The sequence below is a fragment of the Cariama cristata genome, unplaced genomic scaffold, assembly GCF_000690535.1.
Source record: "Cariama cristata isolate BGI_N322 unplaced genomic scaffold, ASM69053v1 scaffold18243, whole genome shotgun sequence".
Classification (NCBI taxonomy): Eukaryota; Metazoa; Chordata; class Aves; order Cariamiformes; family Cariamidae; genus Cariama; species Cariama cristata.
The window spans coordinates 232-23,594 of NW_009606943.1; the positions used below are offsets into that span (position 1 = coordinate 232).

Genomic DNA, 23,363 nt, shown 5'->3' on the forward strand with positions numbered 1-23,363 from the left:
CAGAACGGTTTTGAACAGCTGTGCAAGCTCCTGTTGCTTCTTTTACCAGCCGGTTTTCAGGGTGCGATTTGTCCTGATCGTGTTTAACAAATCGCTTTTTGCCACTTGATGTCAGGATAGTGTAATGTATTTGCCTCGGTTAAAGGCAGACTGAATTACAGTCTTAGAATTGTGAGGTTTGGCTTCCCTCTCTTAAACCAACACAGTTCTTGGGAGCTTCAAGTATAGTTATATACGGTAAAGATCAGGTTAATTTAGGATTGCCAACACTGTTTTAAAAGTTGTAACTTTGTACTGCGTCATACTCTCAAAAAACCCTAAGGGCAGGGAAGGAAGGTTGCTTTACCAAATTTCCTTAGTTGTGGTCTTTAGCATGGGATGAAACTGTTAATAATGTGGTATTATAGAAGTTGTGAACACCTTGCTTAACAATGCCTCATCGAATGGCAGTTAGCACAGCAGTCATTACGGATGACAAGAGCTGGTCAGAAAAGGCAGTGGGAGGGAGAAGAATTAGTGCGCCTTTTGTTAAACGGAATATAAATATGAGTTTTCGAGGAAGAGACTGCCCAGCTGTTAGGGTACTTGAAAGTTTATCAAGCACTGACACTTAGTGAATGGAAAACGATGGGTCTTTTAAAGCTGAGATTTATTGTGCTGATAGTTCCATGGGGTCAAGTATCTCTACAAATGATTTTTTACAGTGTTAGAATGCAGGATACAAGAATGAAAACTCATATTTCAGAAGAGATCGTATTTGAAGTGTGCATGTGCACAACAGTATTTGCTTGTTATTTGAAAAGATAAGCTTTTTTTTCACGTTTTAACAGAAATATGGTCTATGTTCTAGGGGCTGGGAAAACAACTCTTCTGAATTACATACTGACAGAACGGCATAACAAAAGAATAGCAGTTATTCTGAATGAGTTTGGAGAAGGTATGTAAACCTGCAGAAAAATTTGTTAGCCATAAAATGACAAATCTATAAAATTTCTGGAAATCAAGAACACTCTAGTTTTAAATCCATTACCAAAATTATTGACATACCTCATAGTCTTCAGAAGGGCAAAAAATCTTTTGGCTGGCGTTCATAAAATAATACTATGCATTAGTCTGTTTTGTACATAAATTCAGTCCCTCAGAGTCAAGTAAATGAATATACCACCCTGTTGGAAGTGCTATACCTCCATTTGTCGTACTTGGTGTCAAGCAAATGGAAGTTAAAATAATGTGTTGGTAGATAATATTTTTTTTTTTTTCATTTCCCCTCAACCACTTACAGAACACTTATTATCCTAGAACGAGAAGATGGGGAGATACGTGCTTGGTGGTTTTGGTTCTTTGAACTCTTTGCTTTCCTTCTCAGGATTTTTAACTGTTATGGCTGTAACTTCATATCCGTACCATAGTCAGCATTGCTTACACTTTGCACTGCATTGGTGGTGGTTTATTTGTTTGTTTTCATCAACAAAGATGCATGCCACTTTCCTGGTCAAGGAGCCTAAAATTAAAAGTATAGACAGAGCCTTTATTTGATATGGAGGTAGAGGCTGACTTTCTTTTAGCAAAGTTTGTGGCACTTATGCTGTACTTTTATCCTCTGGGTTTTGGTCTTTGTAGAACCAACTTGGCTTTGGCTTTTAAATTTCCCATAAAATGGAAAATACTAATTTCTGAAGAATATGTCAGAAACGTGGTCTCAGAAGAAAAAATAGACTCCCAAGAGTAAAAATGTGTACCAACTTGAATCTTTCATATCTCTTTTGCAGGCAATGTCATGCAAAGTTGTAGTTTAAAATTACATTACTACTTATATTTCCAGGAAGTGCATTGGAGAAATCGCTGGCAATCAGTCAAGGGGGAGAACTCTATGAAGAATGGCTGGAGCTCAGAAATGGCTGCCTGTGCTGTTCAGTAAAGTAAGGAAGGACTATTATACAAGTTCTTACAGTGGGTTTTGGGGAAATTGAGGAAACAAGAAGGCATCCACGATTTGATTCCTAAAATTGATGATAGTATTGACTGAGACTTCTTTTGTTGGGTAAAACAAGAATTGGAATTTGGGAGATGGAAATTTATTTCCTTTTGCTGCCTTGCTGGATTTGGACTTAGTGTCTTTCAGAAAAATAATCTAAATGTCAACTTACACAACATTGGGGTATTGTAGGGTAGAGAGCTCTCCCTCTTCTGGTAGTATTACATGCTTTCATATAGAAAGCTAAAGATTCGGGGAGGCTGGAACTAGGACTAAAGTTTCCCAATACCCACATGAAATATTTACTCAGTGTTTCTTTCTCTTTATGTTAGTTAATACTTGTATACCTCAGAAAGGGTGGAGGGGGAACCTTTTGGTGACCTAATGAAACACAGTATTCCAAATTGTAAGCTGATGGTCATATTAAAAAGCAGTAGTGTGTTTGTTTCTTTGACATGTTTTTATGCTGTTGTTTGAATGCTGGATTGTCTGTGTGAAATTTGTAATAAAGGTGATGGCTTGTTTGTCCTGAAAGTTTGGAAGAACTGGTCCTATGCCTTAAATTGACATAGTAAGGGGAAAACAGAAGACCCTATTGCATTGTGTTCTACTGGGATGTGAGGAATGCTGCCATTGCTCCTTTGTTTTGTATACATTGGTTTCTTATATAGAATGCTGTACATTTCTGCTTCAGGCTGACCTCATCAGCTGAGATTTAAGTAAATGACACGTCTTAATTTTGCTGTAGGTGAGGTGGAAAAGTAGGAGAACGTGGTTCAGTTCTTCCACCCCCCTTGACATATCCAATTTCTCTTTGTAATCTCAGCTGCCAAACCAAATAGTTACATATTTACGCAGCCCTACTGTCCTTTATAGGGTTTTCAGCGTTTAAAAACAAATCTTCATTTAAATCACTCTTATTATGCCTTTGGGAGTAGGCAGATACTATTTGCAGGGTAAAAAGAAATAGAAAACTACAATTTGCCTAATATTAGAGCAGCAGCTTGATGACTGAATTTTCACTGTAGACTGTAAGTCCTGACTCAGACCTTTGCTTTGATGGTACTAACACTGTGTCTGCATCAGAAGATCCATGTTTATACATGTTTTAGCTTGTTTTCTCAGTTCTCAGGTTTAATTATTTCTTTTTACAGGGACAATGGTGTGAAAGCTATTGAGAACCTGATGCAAAGGAGAGGAAAATTTGACTATATATTGTTAGAAACAACTGGTTTGGCAGATCCAGGTAGTTCACATTATGGTTTTCATAACTGTGGTAATTATTCTGTTTTTATGAAGTGCCTATTTGGTCACCAATCAGTTTGCTGTGCAAAATGTAATATGAAGTGGTGAATTGTCATGTGTATGCTTTGAATACTATTCAGACCAAAACTGAATTGGCTAAGGTGCAGAAACAGGGTTGTGGGTGGGGTTGTTTGGTTGGATGTTTTGTTTGGTTTGGTTTTTTTGAACTTGCTTTAAATTGACTATAAAGTTTAATGGAAAACCAGTTAAAATATATTTCTATCAGGAGAAGACACTGGACTTAGAGAAGCAGATTCTGAAACTGGTAGTTTTTCAGTAGGCTTTTGCTGTTCTACAATACTCCTTCTAAAGTATAAGTTATTAGCATCTGATATATTGTTACATTGGTTGTGATAGGTCTTATATTTTGTGAAGTCATAAAATACTTTGTGAAACAACTAATACATTCTTCTGGTATGTACAGAACAGTAACAGATCTTACAAATTGCTTGTGTACTTTTGAGTGATACTTACTATAAAATGGTGGTTTAGCTTATGTTAGTAATAGGTATCTAAAACAATTTTCTCTGAACCATCTCAATTGAAAATATGTTGTTGATCAAGAGTGAAGGAAAGTCTTATCAGAAATTCAATTGTTTCCCATTTAGGAACCTGACACTTTCCAGCTCAAAGCTAAATAGTTGTTGTGGTAAAGTAATTTTCTTTAAAAGAAAGGACATTGATTTGGCCTCTGTTACACACAAATTCTATTTGAGTCAAATTGGAAAACTATTAAGCTTTTTGGAAAAAAAATCAATAGATACCAGAAAACCATTAGATGTTGTGACCCTTGCTGTATCTTGCATGAGTAAGCACTGAACAACTGACAGGTATTTGGTGTTGATACAGAGTGATGTTTGGAGGACTGCATCTTGCCACTTCAGGTAGACAATTTTAGGTGTTAGAATGAGTTTAGTTACTATTTTTTTTTTTTCTTTTTGATGTGCATAGTAGACTTAGACAGCTTGCCAGTAACCAAGGATCTGATAATTGAAAAGAAGAAGTACTGTTGTTGCTGTCGGCTCCTCCTGTCCTTCAGGTTGCAGCACTGATTTGCGTTAAATTGGTTTGTTTCAGCACAAATAAAGATTTTTTTTTTTTTTTTGAAATTAATACACAACACATCCTACAGTTGCTAGAATCTGTTTTACAGGGCCATTTTAGCAGAAAACAGGAGTAACATACTTCTAGGCCATGTGTAGTACACAAGTATCGGGTCACAGATTCCAAATCCTTGATAGAATGTGGTTCCAGTTGTCGAAATACTTGCCGATTCTTTTTGCTGAAGACTTGTCAGTTTAGTATGTTCCATTTTACATACTGAAGACATACAAGTGACTATACAAAGAAGAGAGGGTACTATAGAATCATAAAATCATAGAATCATTATGGTTGGAAGAGACCTCAAAGATCATCAAGTCCAACTGTATACCTGATGCCACCATGCCCACTAAACCATGTCTTGAGGCGCCACATCTAAACGTTTTTTGAACACCTCCAGGGATGGTGACTCCACCACCTCCCTGGGGAGCCCGTTCCAATGCTTAACTACTCTAACAGAGAAGAAGTTCTTTCTAATGTCCAGCCTGAACCTCCCCTGGCGCAACTTGAGACCGTTTCCTCTTGTCCTGTTGCTAGTTACCGGGGAGAAGAGACCAACCCCTGCCTCGCTACAACCTCCTTTCAGGTAGTTGTAGAGGGCGATAAGGTCTCCCCTAGGCCGCCTCCTCCTCCCTCAGCCGCTCCTCGTAAGGCTTTTTCTCCAGGCCCTTTACCAGCTGTGTGTTTCATTATTCCAGAAGCACCTCATCTGGATAGCGTTTCAGTGGGTAATAAGGCCTAGCATGGAAAAAATACTAGAATCGTAGAACAATTCAGTTTGGACAGGATGTTAGGAGGTCTTTAATCCAACCTCCTGCCAAAAGCAGGGGTCAGCTGTAAGACAAACCAGGTTCTTTGGGATATCCAATCATATATCTCTGTCCTCAGGATAAACAAAATACAGCCTCTCCAGGCAATCTGTTCTGTGCCTGCCTTTTTGTGGTGAAAAAACATTTTTCTGATGTATGTGATCTGAACCTTGCTTACTTCCTTACTTACAGTTGTTTTCCATCCTTCTGCTGCAGCCTGGCTCAGTCTTCTCGGTGACTCACCTGTAGGTACCAGGGAGGCTGCTGTTAGGTTCTGCAGAAGCTGTCCCTTCTCCATGCTGAACAAATGCAGTTCCCCACCTCTCCTCATAGGGCCTGTGTTCCAGCCTCAGCTGTCTTGGTGATCCTATACTGATGTCTGTCTTGTATGGGGGATCCCCACACTGGAAGTGCTAGCCAGACATGGGCTTGAAAATGCTAAATAGAGGAAAATAACCTCCCTCAGCCATGCTTCTCTTTGAACAGTGTGAAGTGCTTTTGGCCTTCTCTGATCCCGGGGCACAGTGCTCGCTCAGCTTGCTGCCTACCAGGACCCCCAGGGACTTCTCCATAGACCTGTTCCCCAGCCAGTCTGTCCCTAGCCTGTGTCATTGCCAGGGACTCTTTGTTCTTAAGTGTATTAGTCAAGTGTTTTTCCTTGCTGAATTTCATCAGGTTCTCATTGGCCGTTCCTGCCTGCCTGGCCACGTTCCTCTGAAAGATTGCTCTGCCCTTATATATGTCAACTGTTCCTTTCTGAATTTGGTGTTCTCTGCAAACTTGACAGTCGTATCTTCCATCCCCTCCTGGGTTCCTGGTGGAGATGTTGAACAGGACAGGTCCCAGGATAGACACCTGCAGTACCTTGCTTACTATTAGCTTCCAGGTAGGGTATGACCCATTAACTGCAACCTTTAGAGCTTAACTATCCAACCAGTTTTACTACTTGTCTTTCCATTCAGACTGGTAATGTCCCAGCTTGGTTACTAGAATATTTTCAAAGACAGTGTTGAAAATTTGCTAGAGGTGATATAAACAGCATGCAGTGCTCTCCCCTTGTCCACAAATACAATCATTTTTTGACAGACGGCCAGGTATGGCCTTCTCAGATTGATCAGGTGTGATTTACCCTTGTGAACTTCCCTTCCAGAACTGTATCTGTTTGCACATTGAACATGCATTAGATAGTTCTTAACGCCATCTGCCTTAAAATTATCTAAAGCCAGAAGCTTTCTTGTACAGACCTGAGTTCATTAAGGAAAACATCATTGTCTATATCTAGTTATTCTTGATTGTCTTCATCCTGTTTATTTGTGATGTAAGAAAGTGCATAGGAGAGTTCATAGAAGCCAGAGAAGAAGAGGTGGTCCCTAGGAGGGAGCTGATTTCTCTCAGATGTCTCAATTCCATTTTACTTCAACTGTTCTATCGCCTTTTTTTGTCTCCTTTGTTTTTTTTTGTGTGTGTGTGCCATCACCCAGAAACAGTGGCTGAAAGGTGAAGAGGGGGGGTACATAATTTTTTAGAAATCGTGGAGCCTTGGAGTATAGTAATGACATATAGTTGGTATTACTGAGTAAAGGTAATTTAGACAATTTACATGGATCTGGAATTGTGGGATTTTTAAAGCTTTTTGTAGTTATAGCTGTTGATGTGCACACAAGTATAATGCGTTGGTAACTGTTATGACGTCAAATGTGTGGTTGTGTATTTGACATCTGTGATGCTTTCTGAGTTTGGAAGAGAGAGGTTTCAATGACAGCACTACAACTAGAGTTTTTCTATGAAAAGTCTGGATATTGATAGTTTACTGGAAAATGTCAATTTTGCAACTAAACGTACTGCACTCCTAGGAGCTGTGGCCTCCATGTTCTGGGTTGATTCTGAGCTGGGAAGTGACATCTACCTTGATGGTGAGAAGTGCAAGCTTGTTTCCCAACATATTGGCATCCCATATCTGGATTTAGTGTAATGTATTCTTCTCATTTAAGGAAAGGTTTCAGAAAATGTTTGAATGCATAATCTTGGTTCTCACATCCCCGAATTTGACCTCAGAGATCCACTTGCTTATTCTGATACTTGTTTATGTACTCAGTGAGCTGTTTCGGTTTGCTAAATGCAACAAAAGTTGTGTAATGTTTTGCTAAGGGATCAGATATGGAGAGATCTTGATTTTGATTAAAGGGGTTTAAGAAAACCTAATTAGTTAAATGTTATAACAAGATGTTTTAAAACATTATTTAGGAGTACTGTTGCAGCTTGCTCTCCGCCGCCCCCCTTCCCAATGCAGTGTTTTCTAAATTGTTTTTTTTTTTTTCTGAACTCTTAACTTGTCAACATCTCGACTTTCCTACCTTATGTTTTCTGCTTTCTTTGCCTATTGTACTCTTGTTAGCTTTAGCATTTGCTGTTTTCCAATAAAAATCTGAGTTTACTGTTATATAAATCATCACTATAGATAGTCAAAGAACATTTTGAATGTTGTTTTTTTTTTTTAATGTAAGGAAAAAACCTTACTTTTTGGCTATAAAAAAATAATCCTACTAACACTTTGGTCAGTTTGTGAAATACCCATCTAGCCAAGGAAACATTCAGTTGAATAGGAAACAGCTTCCTAAGTTTCTGCCAGAGAATTGCAAATTCCTGGTCACTAACAATCAGAATAACTGAATACCTCAGTCAGTCCCCTTAATTTGTTTTGATAACCTGTAGAAGCATACGTCTGCCAATTTGCTGTTGTGGAAGAAGGAGGAGAGGCATTCACCTTGTGAGAATTTCTCTCACCTGGTCTCGTAGACTTTTTTTACCATGTATATGAGTAACAATTAAGAAAATAATTAGGGGATAAGTCCAATGTTCAGATACACTAGAAGCATTGAAAATATTATAACCAGTTGTAAATATGATGGTATTGTTACTTTTGTAGTTGTAGAGGAAGTTTGTAAGTTGTTAAATTGTTAACTGCTTTCAGCCCATTTCTGTTTGATTTTGATGTTCTCTTCTAGGTATTGTATCTGTTGTTGATGCAAAGCATGGATTGCAGGTAAGTTACTGGATTTGTTACCTGGTTTAAAACTGCAACATTAGAACAGCTATTGCAATAATGCTCATGTGGATGAATTACGTTTTTACAGTAACTTTAATTCTTACAATGGATGAGGATGTATTTCAGTTGCTGTGGTAGATTAGTACTATATTTTGAATAGGAACAAAGAAGTACTGATATGCATAGGAATTCAGATTCTTACCAACACAGCGGCATGTCTACTAAGACTTGTAAGTTTGCTAGATTCCTTTTAGTTCTATCACTTCACACGGGAATCTTGGTTGTATTCCAAATAGGCATTTGCATTACCATAAAAACAGTGGAGAAATTTGTCTTACAGAGTGTCATTCATCCATGTTACTTGAAAGGAGAGGAGTAAGAACAGATCTCTGATACCAGTGTGGTAGCAAGTGAATTATGCTCAAACTGGGAAAGGTGCTAATGCAGCGGCAGCTGTGGTGAGGAGAGATAAGAGAGCCTGGTGTCTAGGTACCATTTCAGATTAAAAGATTACTTCATTATATGGAAGCAGACAAAAAGTGTGGGTATTAGAGTAATCTATGTAAAGTGTAAGAACAGACCTATGGAACACTGAGTTTGGATAACAGCAGAAATTGTGATTAAATCAAATAGTTCAACTTTTTTTTGTAATAGCTAGTCATAAGTATAATTATTTGTAACTTTATAACTTAGGAAGTGGCTAAGTGGCTATTCAAAATAAAAGTGACCATAAGAAAGGCTGTCTCCGTGGTATAAAAATCCCATCATGCTGTGCAATTATATCTAATATCTCTTTATTTTACAATGGCCACAAAAAGCAAAGAGAACTGAAGAATAAGGAGGTGATCCCTCCTTTATAGGACTTAATTATGTTTGGACTATTTGGGTTTCTCCTTTCAATTTACCGAAAGGGGGCAGTGCTGTTCTCCTGTCAATTTGTGTTGCACCAGCACAGGACTAATCTAATCCCATAGCAAGCCAGTTTGGCGAGTTAAGCCATTGTGTTTTGCAAGGAATTTTGTGGAGGAGTTGGAAGAAGAACTAGGGGAAGGGACTGAGAGCTGCTATGTCCTTTTAAGCAGGAACTGACTTTTAAATCACATCAACTATCACAAGAAACCACAGCATGTCTTAAGTCAAAACCCTTTTCAGCTGGGTGTCCTCATACTAATTCAGATGTATTTTATTGCTTGCAGAAATGTTGTTCTGTTTATCTTTCTCTTCATGCAATGCTGATTCATTGATGTGAATCAAATACAATCATGTTGTACACGGCAGCACTAAATTATTATTGTTTAAAAAAGATAATTTTTAATATTTAAACTTTCAAGTAACATGTCAGAAACAACATGAAGATGTTTTGAAACGTTCAACTTTTCTATCCATTATTATCTTTGACAGCTCGCTGAAAACTCTTACATTATTTAATCAGTCAGCCTGTACAACACTGATATCCACTCAGAATAACAGAAGCCTTCAGACTTTCTCAGTTACATGCCAAGTAAACAACTTTTGTTGTGTATAACGGACTTACTAGCTTGTGCAATTCCTCTGGTTGCAAAGCTTGATCTCAACAGCTGCTTGTGATTCAAAGAATTTTGAAAGCCATACAGGTAATGACATTGAGGTAGTAGGCAGCAGTTTAAGGGTGTCATGCTTCAAAGACCTAGCCCATCAGAAGAAAAGCTGACAAATAGTACCCTGTGACCAGCCAGCCAAATTGAAACTGAAATGGTAATTGATATCAGGGGTTATCACTCTAATGGATTTGTCTGAAATACTCCTTTTTTTTTCTTTCTTTTTTTTTTTTTTTTTAAATGGAGGGCAAACAGTTGGACAACTTGAAGTGACAGTTCTCTGGTTTCAGGACGTGACATCTGGACTACTGACATTGTTCTTTTCAGGGCAACAAATCTGACAACATTTAATTCAATAGAGTCAATACACAGAGGATTACAAAGAAAAGGTCAGAGCAGAGGTTCCCTCCAAGTAATCCCAGTGTTATGCTCTGCTTAGGTTGAGCACAATCAGGAAATAGTTTTTTTTTATTGTGTTTTTTTTTAAGGTGACAGACTGACAGTATGCAATAATCTACTTTTGTTTTTCAAGTCAAATAGTGTTAGATGCCTGATAATTCCACTTGATGAAAAAATACTTTTCTAGTTTTTTTTTAATTTACATATTTCCCATGACAATTAATTGCACTTTCATTTGGTATTCCTGTGTCTTTAAAACCAAATTTTACAATAGTATTCCTGGTACATTTAGAGCTGATGAAAGAATGCACAGGACTCTAATCTTCCCAGAGAAGTAAGGCGTAAGTGGTGAGCTCTTACTAATATTACAGCATCAATTTAAAGTTTTACTGCCTCCAGGGTCTGTGGTGCTTCTCTTCTGGAGATTGCTGAGTGGGCAAAGTGAGCAGAAAATAACTTGTAGCTGAAACTTTGCTGCTTTAGTGTAGTCTGTTGCTTTGCCTAAATTAAGTAAGGCTTCATGTTGCTAAACTTCACGCTGCTGCTTGAGATGCAGGCATTTTTTTCCCTTTCACTAATTCTGTGAGGACAGTAGCTTGGGAAGACAAAGCTGCAGATGATACTAAACTCCTGCAGCATGATGAGTAGCTTCTGCTTTTGTCAGTGCTGACTGATTCTTCTGCCCAGTTGCAGCTTGAATAAGCTGCAAACACTGATGTTGGGCAGACTTGCCAAGGGGTAGTGGTTTATTTGTACAAACCCAGAAAAAGAGTTAACGAATTTTTACTATAAAAGTACAGTTTGCCAAATCTTTCAGAGAAGAGGAATATGCGGTTATTTATATGAAATCCTGTACTGCAAGCCTAACCCATCTTTAACAGTTAGTTGACATCACACTCATTAGTAAAGTTACTGTACTTTCATTTTTTCAGATATGTTTTTCCATGGTTACTGTATGTCATAGTGCCTTTTTTTTACATCATTGTAAATCTGAAAAGTAACTAAAATAAATATAATACAGTTTTCCAACTCTTTAGCATTCTAATAATAAATTTCATTAAAAGAGAAGAGTTTTCATAAAAGAAATTATAAGCTTCTGTAATGGTGAATGTATAAATGTACTTTCTCACCGTCATTTTACAGAAAAATTCTAGATGCTATCTTCCTCAGTACCTTGTTGAAACATATACCTCAGCTGAATTGGTTTTGACTTCCTTTAGTTGCAAATTAATTTAAATATCATTTGAATATGCTTAATCCAATTGTTTTAATTTTTGTCTAGCACTTGACAGAGGAAAAGCCAGAAGGCCTTGTCAATGAAGCATCTCGGTATGGGTGTATAAATTAATTTTATATATCAGAGTTACGAAATGCACTGTATATAAGTTCATTAGAAATGGCTTCTGTTCTAAGGCTTTTTTCTCCTCTTTTGCTTTTAGACCAAGGTAGATTGGTGTAATGAAGTATAAAATAGAAAAGTGACTCATGATCCATGTTATCTTTTTGCCCAGATCTGACTCTTACAATACATGTTTTAAGAGGGATGGGATTTTACGTAAGTGAAGGGGAACCAACTGTGTTGGTGGGAAGAAAGAATTGCATGCTAGGATCTATCAGATGCTTGAAGTAGAACTGGAGATAGAGGAGTATTTTTTGCTAGATGTGGAGACACAATGATTAAGGGTAACTGTAACAGTAGAAGTCTTCATAAAGCAAAGAGATTTCAAGTATGACTTTACGAAGACTACATGCAAGAGAAATAGGGGCTTGTGAAGTTCATAAATCACCAAGTACTTTGGATTAGATGACTTTGTTGAAAAAACCAACCAACCAAAAAATCCCCCTGAAAAACCCAACAACCCAACAAACACTAGCAAGCCTTTGTACGTTTGTAGACTACCCTTATGGTACAGAAGCCAGTAGTACATTAGTCATACTCCATGATGTTCTAGTTTGATTAATGCTTGCCTTTCTGTACTAACAATGCTCATACTATTTTCATGGTGCTATGGGAGAGGTGGTGTTTCTGCCTTACACAAAAAGTATTTGTTTGTTCATGTTGTCTTTTTTTTTTCTTCCCCTTAATGCATAGGCAGGTTGCATTAGCTGATCTTATAATCATCAATAAAACAGATTTGGTTTCAAGGGAAGAATTGAATAAAGTCAGAACATCTGTCAGGTATGAAGCCTTTGGCATAAGTGTAACACTGTACTGGGTCAAAAGTTATTTTTATTTAAACATAGTTACTTCCTTCTTGCTGTTGATGCAGAAATTAGATCTCGTGATTGCATTGACACAAATCATTAGGTCAGAAGGGAAAACAGACTGCCCCTTTCTAAAGGCATTTAAATACTTTCTGTGTCCTTACACAATCTTAGTAGTTTGCCTATCTAGGTAAGATTTGGATGTTACTTACTAAAGACAGGCCTTTGTTGTAAGTGTCTGCGCTCTTACATTTCTGGGCAGCTGTTCCCATCTTTCAGAATTAGCATCAGGGAAAAGATGTAGTAGATACGAGTTCACTAGCAAATGTAAAGATCCATGGAAGAAGTCCCAAATAATTGTCGTGGGTGCAGAAGAACCAATGGTCTGAATCAAATTAGTGATCAAAGACATGCCACATCTTTTTCTGTCATTAACATGATAACCAAAATGAAAAATAAAAATTTTTAAATCTTTTACAACTTAGTAATTTGAATTCTAAAAGTAAAAATGCTTGACGCAGCAGAGTGTATCATGAGGAGTCTTAGATAGGAAAATGCCGTTCTGACTGGTAGTATTTTGTTGTCAGAACTTGTAAAGTTCCCCAGCCCTTACTTAGGAGGTGAAAAAATCACAAAAATGAAGTCTGTTGGGATATCTGTTTGTTTGTTCAACAAGTTGATAACAGAGTTGGGGTTATTGTCGTGGTGCTATTTCTCCTGCTTTCCATGGTTAGTTTGTTCAAGCAATATATTATGCTTGCATTTTCATCTAACTTACGATTTTTCTGTTTTATTTTAGGTCAATAAATGGACTTGTTAAAATTCTAGAGACACAAAGATCAAGGTATTAAATGGCCACTATTAATGGGTACCAGATCCTGCCTCTTTTGTGAAAGACTTAAGTATGCTATTAGAACAATTTGCTTAAAGGAAAACTATTGAATTAGAGATATTTAACTCAATATTTATTTTATGAATAACCATCTAGATAAAGGAATTTTTTTAAAAGAAGTAAAAATGTATTTTTCTTTTGTATCTTTTTTAGTGTTCACATCTATACTCTAGTGTATAACTATTTTAAAAAAAATTATTATTAAGATGTAGCTTAGTTTACAGAGCTTATCACTAGTTGGTTTTATTGGACTTTGCGGTATAACCATAAATATTTCTTACTTACATGAGAAGTGGATTTTACAAAAGCTTGGGCATTATTTTGCTTTTCAAAACCTGCATTTTGTTCTAAGTTTAATATAAATATGGCTTTTAATAATTAAGATGCATTGTAGTCATGTTACCATTTATGGAGTAATAGCATTTGAAAAGTTCCTGAAAAATGCTAATACAGATGTAGTTTGATTGGCTTCAGCATACTCCAAAAGTCTAGCAGATTTTTAAGGTAGTGTTACAGGTAGAAATTCAAAGTTTCTTGTAAATAGTTAACCAGATCTTGTAACTAAAGAGCAACTTCGAAGGACAGGTTGTCTCTGAGCTAATCACTGATCACGTGCACTATAATGTTTTCTTTCTGTTGTGTCTGCTTAAAGATTTTTGTCACTTATGATGGCTGCTGCATACGTTGTTACTACAAAATGACTTTGAAAGCAGTGCAAGGAAGTTTGTAAGAGGGAGAAGTAATGGCATTGTTTTTGCTATTTTTCATTGAAATTGACTCAGATTTCTTCTTTAATAAGGAATTAAATGGATATGGTATTTATTTCCAAGGACCTCAGGAGAGCAGTGTATCTTTCAGACTACTAGGACTGATTTGTGTACTATTACATCAATTATTTGACTATACTATGATAAATGTTCCTATAATACAGATTCCACTTCTAAGCAGTTTTTGAAGGGAAAATAGTAGACATAATCTTAACAATGTATGCTTGGCTTTTTAAAGTTATTGTCAAATGTAGTTGGCAAGTGTAGAGAAGAATAATTACTGTTATTGGCTGATCGGATAGGAACTTCAGGTGACTGTAGAATACGTGTTTTGTTTGGTAACCCAGGGTTTTGAAGACAGGTGCTTGGCAGACTTCAGTATAAACATCAGCTCAGTTTACATCTCCAAAAATGTTTATTTTGTTAATGTTTCTGTTGGCTTTAACTTATTTGAAATTCTGTTTACAGTCTGAGCGCTGGAAGTTTTATGCTTTGCTGTTGAACAGTTGTACTATGAAAAGCATTCTCTTTAGTGATGATCCGGTTAGTTTATAAGGATTATTCTCGTACTGCTTACGTAACTTTGTTCAAGGAGCAAGGTGAAATGTTTAAGTAGCTTTGACAACTTCAAACTCCTTTCTTGTTAACTTGCAAATTCTGTTGAAGAATGCTTAGAACAAGAATAAACAATATTATAGAAGGGATCATAAATTCTGTTACTGAGAGGTGTTTCACATTTATTCATTTATTGCTCTTCTAGTGATCTTCAGTAAATCACTTCTCTTAGGTCAGCATGTGTCTCTAGATAAAAATTATTTTCTTTGATGGATTTATTGTCATTTAGGGACTTAGGTTGAAAACAGCAAGTGTGGATAAACTTGTGAGCAATTGTTATGATCAAGCTTTTAATGTTCACCAACTCTTTTGGTATGTTAAGAATTGTAATGTGTAAACAGTCACTCTAGATTCTACTGCAAAATTTAGACTTTTGTTAATTTGACCTATTCTGTAAATTCAGTATTTTTAAGTTAGTATTTCATAAAGTTGAGTTGTAGTAGGATAACGTTACTGGCATTTTTCTCTGTCTGTAAATGGAAGTGAGAGTGCTCTGATGACTCCAAGTTAGATTTAATCAGGATTTTATTCTGATGGTAATTCTTGGATATTTACTCACAACTAATTTTACAATATCCAAATTTGTGTATCTTTTATTTTTGAGACCTCTGTATTACAGTTTTCATGGCATCTATGCAGTGTGATATTTATTCATGTAATGCATGTACTTGGAGTGAAGCATGAATGACTGAAAGACTAAGAACAAATACTGCAAAGGGATGGGGTTGCAGAGATACAATTGTAACATTTCCCTTTCCTCCTGTTTAGTAAAATTTTGAGAACATGATACTAATTTTTTAAATTCTGGAATTTCTGTTATACTTTGAAGAATGGGAAATTTTTACCTTTGCCACAGAACAGGCAAGAAAATCATGAAGGAAAATCAGGTCTTAGGAAAGCTCTTACAGGAAAAATGCAACAGATTGTTCTAGCTGAAATCAAGAAGTGGCGACATGATGATTTTACTGAGAAGAAACAGTGGTTTTGAGAGAGCAGATCAGGAGTTCCTTGTTCTTTAGTTGCAAGGCAGAGTGGAGAAATGGTCAATGAAATGCTTTGAAGAGGGAAAGAAGGAAACTCTTTATCAATAAAGTTAAATTGCTCATAAATTGCATGGGTCTGACAGCCCTAGGAAACTAGTCCAAGTTTGAGGCCAAAATTTTTGTAATATAAAAAAAATATAATTCTGTAAATGTTATGATGGTATCTGGCATGGCTGACAATTTTGAAGAGGATATTGAAGTTCATGCTTTGTGTCTTAAATCAGTATATATCCATTAGGAAGAGATCCAATATATGAAGTGTCGTATCCACATCTGTATCATTCTTGGGTCACAACAACCCCATGCAACGCTTCAGGCCTGGGGAAGAGTGGCTGGAAAGCTGCACAGTGGAGAAAGACCTGGGGGTGTTGGTCGACAGCCAGCTGAACATGCGCCAGCAGTATGCCCAGGTGGCCAAGAAGGCCAATGGCATCCTGGCCTGTATCAGAAATAGCGTGGCCAGCAGGACTAGGGAAGTGATCATCCCTTTGTACTCAACGCTGGTGAGGCCACACCTTGAATGCTGTGTTCAGTTTTGGGCCCTTTACTACAAGAAGGACATTGAGGTGCTGGAGTGTGTCCAGAGAAGAGCAACAAAGCTGGTGAAGGGCCTGGAAAACAAATCTGATGAGGAGTGGCTGGGGGGGGCGGGGTTGTTTAGTCTGGAGAAGAGGAGGCTGAGGGGAGACCTTATCTTTCTCCACCACTACCTGAAAAGAGATTGTAGTGGGGTGGGAGTCAGTCTCTTTTCCCAAGTAACGAATGGTAGGATGAGAGGAAATGGCCTCAAGTTGCGCCAGGGGAGGTTTAGATGGGATATTAGGAAGAATTTCTTCATGGAAAGGGTTGTAAAGCATTGGAACAGGCTGCCTAGGGAAGTGATAGAGTCGCCATCCCTGAAGGCATTTAAAAGACATTTAGATGTGGTGCTTAGTGACATGGTTTAGTGGTGGACTTGGCAGTGCTAGGTTTATGGTTGGACTTGATTTTAAAGGTCCTTCCCAACCCAAACAATTGTGTGATTTCTGGTGTCTGATGCCAGCCAGCATTAAATTTTGGATATTAGATTAAGTGGACCTCAGATTCAGTCCCCAGTGACAACTCTTATGTTACTAGTAAATATTTAGTGAATGACACATACTGTCTCTCCCATGATTAAACATTCCAAAAGTGAAATAAGCACAAAATTAATTTATTGGCATGCTATTTGAGAACATGTCTTCTTAGTAAGGGTGTTTTGTTCCTCAAAGGCCCACATTTAAAAGGGACAAATATAGCGCTTTCTTGTGTTTTTCTGAATGATTTTTCAAAACACTGCTGAGAACGAACAACTGGCACTGAGCTGGTCATGAATTTTAGAGAGGGATTAATTATGTGTTTTACATTATAAACCTTTCATCTTAGAAACTGCTTTGTAAAGGTATTGTTGGATGTAAAAGTTTAATAATACTGGCTGTACTCCAGAGGTATCTTTTTTTTTTTTTTAACGTTTCGCTTGTTCCTTGTATTTAGCAACATACCTTTAATTGCATTTAGGTAGTGATGAGTTGCTATTAGGAGTGAAACCTGTAGTCTATATTCGTTTTATAAAAAAAGTGTCTCATGCAAGTTTATAGGTACTGTTCTTACAAGTAAATATGGTCAGTGGTGTCTGTTCCGCACTACCTTTTTCGTTTGTCTGTTTCAGATGTTAAAGCTGAAATTCTTCATAGTAGCACTTGCCTCATAGTGTATTTCACTTTTGTTTGCTAATAGTGTGTCAGTATAAGCTACATATATTCCAGGGGGTTGTGTGTGTGTTGAGAGGGTCTATATTAACGGTAAAGAATAATTGCTGGGAAGAACTTCAGGGTTCCTTTTCCCATTTAGGGAAAATCAGTTATTACTCAGGCATCCAGTATGAGGGATTTTATCATCTTTCTTGGACATATGTTGTATTTTACTCTATTTTTTAAAATTATGTTTCTGTGCTTACATATTACTCTGTAAATAAACACTGTGTTTCCTTGTAGATGATGATACCAACCACCAACATCCTAAAATAAGGCTAGATGGCATTAGTATGATAGACAGGAAAACAAGCTTCAGTGAATAATTTTAAAAATAATTATTTATGTATACACAATATTTAAATATAGTAAAAATACAAAGCTTGCTTTTTTTCTTCTGTTTAGAGTTGATCTCTCCAATGTCTTGGACCTGCATGCTTTTGACAGTTTATCTGGGATAAGGTATGGTTATAATTTCACTGTCTTTTAGTAGAAATAATGTCCATTGTATAAATACATGCGTGAAATAGACACACTCAAATTCTGGCTCAAATTTGCATCTGAGTTTCTGTTAGAAACTCCAGGTTAGTCACTTGTTTAAAATTCTCACTTCATAAGCAGTCATCTGAGACTGAGAATTTTTTCCACTTGAAATGCATGCAACAAAAGCTTTTTGACTTTGTAAAGTTAAATGAGCCAGAGTGTGCGTGGTTGGTTGGCTTTTTTCCACAAAATACAAGTTGTAGATTTATACACTCTTTTCCGGTTCTCTTAAAGGATTTCAAAATTTTTGTCACTTCACATCTTGATGAACTGGAGGCCTCCTTAGTTTTCACAGAAAACAATGAGGGACTGAGGTTCTGCAACAAACAAAGCCACGGCAAATTCTGGTTACTGTGTTCCATGCTCTTGTTGTTTTTAATGCCAAATGTGTGCTTCGGCATGCTAGATGGCTGGAAAAGTAAAATTGGAGGTGAGGGGAGAAGGACTTTCTGTTCGCTTCGTATGCTGAAGTTGTTTACTGAAGAGAGCAAAGAGTACTGGAGCAATCATAAAGGAAAGAAGGGAATATGCAACTGGGGGCAGCATCAGCTTCATTTTTCTTCCTGGACATGCACTGTTCACTTCAGGTAAAGGAATGTAGCCACTTCCTTATTCACAGAAGGGAGAAATTGCAGAAGATTCAAGCTAGTAACCACTATTAGATGAGATGTGCTTGTGAGATTTCCCAGTGAACTGGTGCGGTACTATCCAAAGGATAGCCTGCTTTTCCTGACTCTCTGCTGCCCTTTCTTTTTGTTGGCACTGGCTTTTGTCTGATCTGTGAAAAGTAGCGTTTGGTTCTTTTGAGCTCCTTGAATGTGCCAGTGAGATCTGTACTGATGGCAGCATCAGGGAGGTAGCAGAATAGGCATCCAAAAGTTAAGGGAGGAGGAAGACAAATATATCCTTTATGGGCAGTAGATAATAATTAGGTCATAAACCGTATCATAAACCCACATCCTGAGTTGTTGTGGTGGATCAGCTAGCTAAACTAAACTGACTCACCCTGGAGCCATGCAACAGAGAGAAAGCAGTAGGAAGATGGGAACCAGAAAAGAATCGTTTTTGATGATGGCAATTCACAGTTAGATCTGATTAGCTGTAATATTAGGTGGCATTCTGCAAGGTTTACTAGGAAGTGCTGTGCTCTACAAACAAAACAAAAAAATCTTTCTTGCTTTCCTTGGCCTAGTCTTCTCTCCTATCCCACTCATAATTCCTTTAGAGGTTCTCAATATTTGATATTAAAGCAGAGGAAACACTTTAAAATTGCAGCATTTAAAGACAAATTCTAAAAGCACCAAGAAGATTGTAGACTGCTTTAAATGAAGTTCCATTTCCTTTGTTTTTATTTGAGCTCTGTACAGTGAAATTGCTTACCCTGGTATCAGTTCATAGATACAGAAATCCTTACATAAAATGTTAACGGTGGCTTCTGTCCTTATCATCTGTAGCAGAAGAACTCTTTGCATCCAGCACCATTTGAGCACAAATACACACTAGTACACTAATAAAATTGTTCTTTTAACTGCCAGCGTAGCAGACAGATACAGCATCTGATTGGTGTGACTGTACTGGTAGAACCTTGTAGTCTATACATGCCGTGAAGTGACACATCAAGAGTTCTGGATTCTGTGGAATGCAATATGAGAAGAAAACAAAGTAAAGAAGGAGGAGTGTGAAATGTTACTTCAGTCAGTACTTTTTTTTCCCCACCATTAAAGGCTTCTTAAAATTTATAGTCATCAAAGTAGGAGGAGTGATTTTTATGGGCAATCTTCTCTGAAGTAGCAGAGAGCTGTCATCACAGTGACTTCTGCTGCAGTGTTCTTTTTTCTGCATGTTGGATGTAAGACACAGAGAATGTTCTCTGGTACAGAAACAGTATTTGAAGAAATCTTGCACTGTCTTGATTAAAGACAGATGTGGGTATGTAATCTAAAGTTGCAGTAAAATTTTATGTTGTCATATAAAATGATACACTAAGACCCTGAATCTTGGTTTATGAAACAAATCCGCAAGTTCCTTTATGAAGTAGAGAGGGCCAGTTTTAAATTAGCAGGCATAGTGCACAGTAGGAATAAGCTGCACAGCAGAGTTGAAGTGGAAGCTGGTATATAGTATTTCACTTAGTGTTACAGATTTTATTCTCACAAGCAATAGCTTTGTACATTGTTTTTCTTCTTGCTTTTCAAATCATTATTCTAAAGTTTTTTGGAAAAAATCAATGTCTAATAAATTGACAAATTCTGGTGATTTATTTTCCCCTTCTTGCTTTAATGATGTAGTTTGCCTTTTGTTCCTACACAAAGGAATATCAAGGGTATTGTACTTCTTGAAGTGTAAATATTTAAAATCCCAAAGATATTGCAAATCATTACTATAAGCTAATCGTGTTTATATTTAAACAAAACAACTAACATTCTAATACAAATCATTAACTAGATCAATATAATTAAGCATCTCTACTTTCAGATTAAAATGGAATTAAAAGTTGAGGCTTATTCTGACTATATGGTCTATCTTTGATATTTTAGTTTTGCTCTGCAATACTGAAGAGTTTATTTAAATTTTGAAATAATGACATTTTGTCCATCCTACTACAAACGTGACATTTATCTTTGCTTATTTTCAGTTTGCAGAAAAAGCTTGAGCATGTAAAGACAACACATGCGCATCTAGATAAGGTAATTACCAAAAATAATTCCTTAATCTTTTTTATAACAACAAGCTTGTTAAGGGTAATTGCAAGCATTGCGTGCTAATCGCGTTACCTTTTCAGGTTTCAGTTAGTGAGTAATGTGATTTAAGGTCTTTGGAAGATTACACAGAATACATACATCAATGTGCTTTGTTGTGGGTAGATTCTAAGTGGATCCGGTAAGTCTTACTTTCAAAAATAGCTTATAGGCTTCCAGTGCTCCAGACAGTCACATCATTCATTGATTCACATGGAGAGTGTTACTGAAACAGACAAGTAGCACTACTGTTTTTAATATTTGCAGAATCAAGTCCTAAATTTGTAGCCAGTCTTTATCCTGTAGGTTTTCTGTCCAAATGTTGTCTGTATATGTAGATATCAGGGAGATGTTATTCATGACTTTGCATTCTTTAAAGCTGTAATAAAACTTCACTGAGTAGTTAAGCATGTGTAGATTTCAGTTCTATGAGTGCTTCCCATTGTTTTCACAAGAAATAGTAACAATTTAACTTGTAACAGTGAAGTAGATTCTGCTCTATAAACTAGGTATCAATCCTGTAAGCAGGTGTATGCTAAAAAAAGGAAACAGTTCTGTTGATGTTATTTTTAGTATGGTAAATTAAACTTTAAAGTGTATCCCTCCCTGCCTCGATGCTCAGCCCAATGTGTGTTTATATCAGGGCAGAATCTTTTTTTCTCCCTGTGTGTAATTGTAAATAGCATTTCTGCCTTTGTGTCTTTTATTTGAGTAAATACAGTATTTTTTTGTGATCAGCATACCTAATTTCAAAGGCAAATTCAAGGAAAAAGGTCTCGTCCATCATCTCTGCAGAATATAAACAGTTCTATGCTAATTGCTACTTTTAAGCACCTGTCTTATCCATGATATACAGGTTTTACTAGAAAGGCTGCCTTTAATTTTCTTCTTTTTTTTTTTTTTTGCTTGTTTTTCAAATGTTATGATCACAGCATCTTCTTCTGCTAAGATTGTTCTACTTTTGAGAAGGGTCTAAAGCCAGGGAATTACTGAATTTATTACCAGGCAACAAAAACTTAAAATTACTGATTTGAGTTGTGAAAAAAAGAAATGCAAAAGAATTACACAAACACTTACATGAATACCTCTCCTCTCCCCCAAGTTCCCTTGTTTTTTTTCAGTGGGTTACACTTAATCCATCCAGATTCTCCTAGCAAGACTAAATGTGGCATGGGAAGTTGGGGATGTTTGTGTAATGATTTTCTATTCCTCATCACTGCTCTGTTCTTTAGGGTTGCTTCTCTGTGAGCTCACTCAGGGGCCCTTAGTACCTGTGGAGTGCCCCTGCTCTGTCGGTAAACAACAAGCTGCAGTCTCTCAGGGGTGTACGTACCTGCTTTGGCATGGCGTGCCTCCTCCAAAAAGTCTACAGCCCCAGGTGGCTGGAGGTGTCTGCCTCTCTAAGAGTGCCATGTGTTTCTCTGCCTGAAGATGTGTGGGATGATTTTTTTACTGTTGTATGGTGGTCAGAGCTGGCTGGAACAGGTTGTGAAACACACAAGGCAGCTGATGGCCTCCTCCCATGCCCCTCAGCAGTGCAGCCCCCTGCTATATAAGCCTTGTAAGCTTACACATAAAGAGCTGTATGAAGATATAGCGGTTATAGACTCCACCCTTAATACCATCAGAAACTAATGTACACCTAGTACATATTATACTTCTTGCCACTGAGTTAGACTGTAAGGGTTAATGTTGCAGCAGTCAGAAAATGTGTTAAAAATTGTTGTATTTAACCTCCATCTCCTGCCAAGCAGATGATGGAGGTTAGTATCATAAAAGTTTGAATTTACTATTTCCATTGTAGACTCCACCCTTTGTAGCTTAGTAAGGTTAGCATTGCTTAGTGCAAAATTCAGGCCTTGTTCTTGCAAAACACCAAACCGAGACATTTGGCTTTTTAATTTACTCACCATGTCTTACTATACAAGGAAACACTCAAGCAAACAAACAGTACAACCACAGAGTAACACCACTATTGGATATCCACTTTGTTTCTGAGTCCCACAGTTGTAGTTTCATCCAGAACCCAAAAGCGTGGTGACCAGTGTTGATTTGATATAACATGGGCACGTCCCTAACTGGGGAGTAAGATGATGCATCAGATGACTTCGATTTCCCAGAGCTTGCTTCACATCCTAGAACCATATTAACTAAGCTCTGACCTTTCTCCTGAGCTTGTTATTGGTTAGCTCCCAGGTGTAGATCTTTGAAGGACTTCTTTTCCCCTTTCCAAGTCCCAGTTTGTAAGGTGGGAGCATGGAGATTTTTCATCCCCTCCTGACACTTTCACAACTGTAATTTTGTCATGCTTTGGCCTGAGGCTGATCTCACACCTGCCTCTGCTGTGTTTGCCCCAGTATGATGCTGTAGGTCACTTGATCAATAGGGTGTCCCACCAGGTTCTCAGGTGATACCAGAGGGGCAGTAGTGACTCTGCCTAGCTTTCAGAGCTTTTGGTCTATGACCTCAGGCTTTTCAGGTCCCTTAACCCTTACCTGTAAACACAGCAAGAGTCAAAGTGACTGCAGTCGATTGCCCCTTCTTGCCAGTGCCTCTACAGGAGTCTTGTTTGTGGGATC

At 37.4% G+C, this 23,363-nt stretch overlaps 1 protein-coding gene across 1 annotated transcript in view; it reads left to right on the plus strand.

Moving 5' to 3' along the window:
- Nucleotides 1–850: 850 nt before the first annotated feature.
- The window catches only part of LOC104158809 (COBW domain-containing protein 1-like), a gene marked incomplete at its 5' end in the record, with an annotated part of 27,521 nt that continues 5,008 nt past the window's right edge, over nt 851–23,363 (plus strand). Inside the window, 10 exons of the mRNA XM_009696557.1 lie at nt 851–937; nt 1,823–1,919; nt 3,130–3,221; nt 7,044–7,103; nt 8,196–8,233; nt 11,495–11,541; nt 12,305–12,391; nt 13,217–13,261; nt 17,909–17,965; nt 20,682–20,733. Of these exons, the coding sequence (XP_009694859.1) occupies nt 851–937; nt 1,823–1,919; nt 3,130–3,221; nt 7,044–7,103; nt 8,196–8,233; nt 11,495–11,541; nt 12,305–12,391; nt 13,217–13,261; nt 17,909–17,965; nt 20,682–20,733 (662 nt within the window). The remainder of the gene's footprint in view (nt 938–1,822; nt 1,920–3,129; nt 3,222–7,043; nt 7,104–8,195; nt 8,234–11,494; nt 11,542–12,304; nt 12,392–13,216; nt 13,262–17,908; nt 17,966–20,681; nt 20,734–23,363) is intronic.